The 2,844-nt window shown below is 38.3% G+C and overlaps 1 protein-coding gene across 1 annotated transcript in view; it reads left to right on the forward strand.

Annotated features, from left to right (window-relative positions):
• Positions 1–2,844, forward strand: part of hhla1 (HHLA1 neighbor of OC90) — a 23,275-nt gene that overhangs the window by 9,973 nt on the left and 10,458 nt on the right. Inside the window, exon 12 of the mRNA XM_008304644.1 lies at positions 1–211. This exon is cut by the window's left edge and continues 4 nt beyond it. Coding sequence (XP_008302866.1) covers positions 1–211 — 211 coding nt within the window. The remainder of the gene's footprint in view (positions 212–2,844) is intronic.

Raw genomic sequence — 2,844 nt, forward strand, 5'->3', positions numbered from 1 at the left:
CCTCAACTCACCACAGTGCCACCCAGAGCCACAACCTTCTCACCAGCAGTTAGTCTGACCCAGGTGACCACAGCTACCAGCACAACGATCCATCACACAACTTCCACAGTCCATCCAACAAGACTCTCCCCTACGGTGGCCAGAAGGACTACAGGGCCTCTTGACAGGAGGACTACAACTCCCAGCAAACCTGTGGAAACAGAGAAACCAGGTAAAGATCTCTTGGTTCACAGGATTTATTATGAATGAATGAATGAATGAATGAATGAATGAATGAATGAATGAATGAAGCGTTCTACTGTATCAGGAGTTAACTGGCAGTACGAATGTTTGCCTGGTAAGATGTGTAAATTACAGGCTTACCAACAGAGCTGCAGTGGTTAATCAATTAGCTGTCAGCTATGAAATTAATTGCCAATTATCTTAAGAATCATTAATTAGTTTGAGTTTTTTTGTTTTGTTTTGTTTTTTTAAATCAATGAAAAAGCCTAAATTCTCTGTTTCTAGCTTCCTAAATTTGAATATTTTCCTGTTTCTTATCTCCTCTGTGACAGTAAATTGAATATCTATGTGGACAAAAAAATGATTTTTAGCTTTTTGGTCTAATTGACATTTTTCACCATTGTCTGACATTTTAAATAGCAAACAACTATCAAATCATGAAAAATTTTGTTGAAGGAATAACTGAAAATGAACATAATCTTTAAATGCAGCCCTACTAGACATAATTTGGAAAACATTTTCGTATATTTCTAGGACAAGATATGATATATGCAAAATAAACCACCCTAAAATCATGACTTATATTACAGTATTTGTCAAAGTGATTTTTTGTTTGCGTATTGTTCAGCCCAAACCACGACAGGCCTGCTGTGAGAATTGTGTTGTGTGTGCCTGCCATCCACCCCGACCTCCTCTGCTCATTCTGATGTAGTGTTAAAAATGTGATGCTGTGTTCCTTTGTTTCCTGTGATCGTAATCCAGCCTGTGATTACACTGGAACCTAATTTAGTGGCATCATTTTATAATACTTAAACAACATTTTTCAGTACAAGGAAATCAGTTATGATATATACACCAAACATTGTACCGCAGCCTCATCCCTGAAATGTTTTGGATAACTATAATGTCATGTTACTACTAAATTCACTCACATCACAATATGTCATTTCTTGGAGAGAGTTGTGTGTATTACGCGCCCTCCATCCACCCTGAGCACCTCCTGCTGACTCAAATATAATTTAAAAATGCAATGCTCTGTTCATTGTGAACAAAATGTTGCCTTTTTAAGCTGTAACTCTAACCCCTAACCCTTATCTAGTCAGTGATCACACTGCTAACTATGCATTATCTAGTAATATTCTAACACCATTTCAAAAAGACGGGGCCATTGGTAGAAGATGAGATTGAAATTTTCCAAAAACAGTGACCCTGGCCTCACCACTGAGATGTTCTAGTTTGCTATGATGTTACGGCTTATTGAATTGTGACCCAAGTTGTTATATCGGTCAGTATCATTTTTTGTACCCATTGTTTGACCCGAATCGTGACAGGCCTAGTGTGTGAGCTGTGTGCTTTGTACGCCAACCATCAACCCTGACCACCTCCCGCCAACTTTGATGTGTGGCACTTAAAAACAAATGTTGCCTTCAATGGTAATCTAACCTGTGATTACACTGGAACTTAATTTAGTGGCACGATTTAGATAAATTTACACACACAGATGCAGTGTATGCCAAATAGTCCTCCGGTGTTCATCCTTGAGAAATTTTGAGAAGCTGCCTCCTTTTTCCATGTTAGGAATTTCAGTCATTCCTCACTCAGCCACAAGAGGTCGCTAGTTAAGAAAACATAAGCAGAGATCCATCTCTGCTTTTGTTCTCTCTTCAATGCAAAACACCTTATTGATATATTAGCTTTAGACTGATGATATAAATAAAAGAATCCCATCAAACAGAGGTTTTACCGAGCTGCTCAGCTCCACTCTGGCTGCCGACCTGCTGTCAGTAAGCAGCTGTAATCACATCAGCTCTATTCGCTGTCATTTCTGGACACACCAACGATTCAATTCCAGCCCAGGAAGAGGTGTGTTAAATGTGTGTGCGTGTTCCAGCGTATAAAGACGAGAGAGAGGAAGCCATGCAAGAGATAGTAACCATGGAAACGCAGGAGCAGCCCCCTTTATGTGGAAGCTTTGATGGGTTTTAAGCCGCAAAGGTTAAAAGCAAATTAAGGGCAAATATTCAGCGTTTATCTGTCGGCTACAGGGAAAAGAGTCCTGTGTCGGTTAATAAAAGAGCAACAGCCTGTGTGGTTCTCAAACAAAGACGTTCAAATTAATTATAAGGAATAATTTAATACAATACCTTGCTGAATATTTGTTGAAAAACAACGTGAATTTAGAAAATCCTTATAACCAGAACATCATCCGATTCGTTACAATCCGTTCAAACCTGATCCTCCAGTTTAAAAAAGGGCTCACATCAAAGTGTGGAATTAATATTTACGGAAAAAGACTAACGTGGCAGGTCAGGATGTGACCAAAAAAATCTGTTACAGGCACTCAACCGGGTGGTTGGTAATAAAAATGTGTGCTAATATACTTGCATGCTTTTTTTTTTATAAGATATTAACCTATTTTAATTAAAATTTTTACATTTTAAATCATCGATTTAAGGGCCTTTTCAATGCCTGACCCAGCCTATGTACTCTTTCTTTAGGATTATTAATATGTCATTCACTCCTCGTGCAGCTGAACTGATGGTATGAGGACTGTTTTTCTTAACTTATCCTTCTGAGTGGAAAAATGGTGACTCTACATTCTGTAGATATTTTACTTTTTGT

Source organism: Stegastes partitus, unplaced genomic scaffold, assembly GCF_000690725.1.
Source record: "Stegastes partitus isolate 25-593 unplaced genomic scaffold, Stegastes_partitus-1.0.2 Scaffold2276, whole genome shotgun sequence".
Lineage (NCBI taxonomy): Eukaryota > Metazoa > Chordata > Actinopteri > Pomacentridae > Stegastes > Stegastes partitus.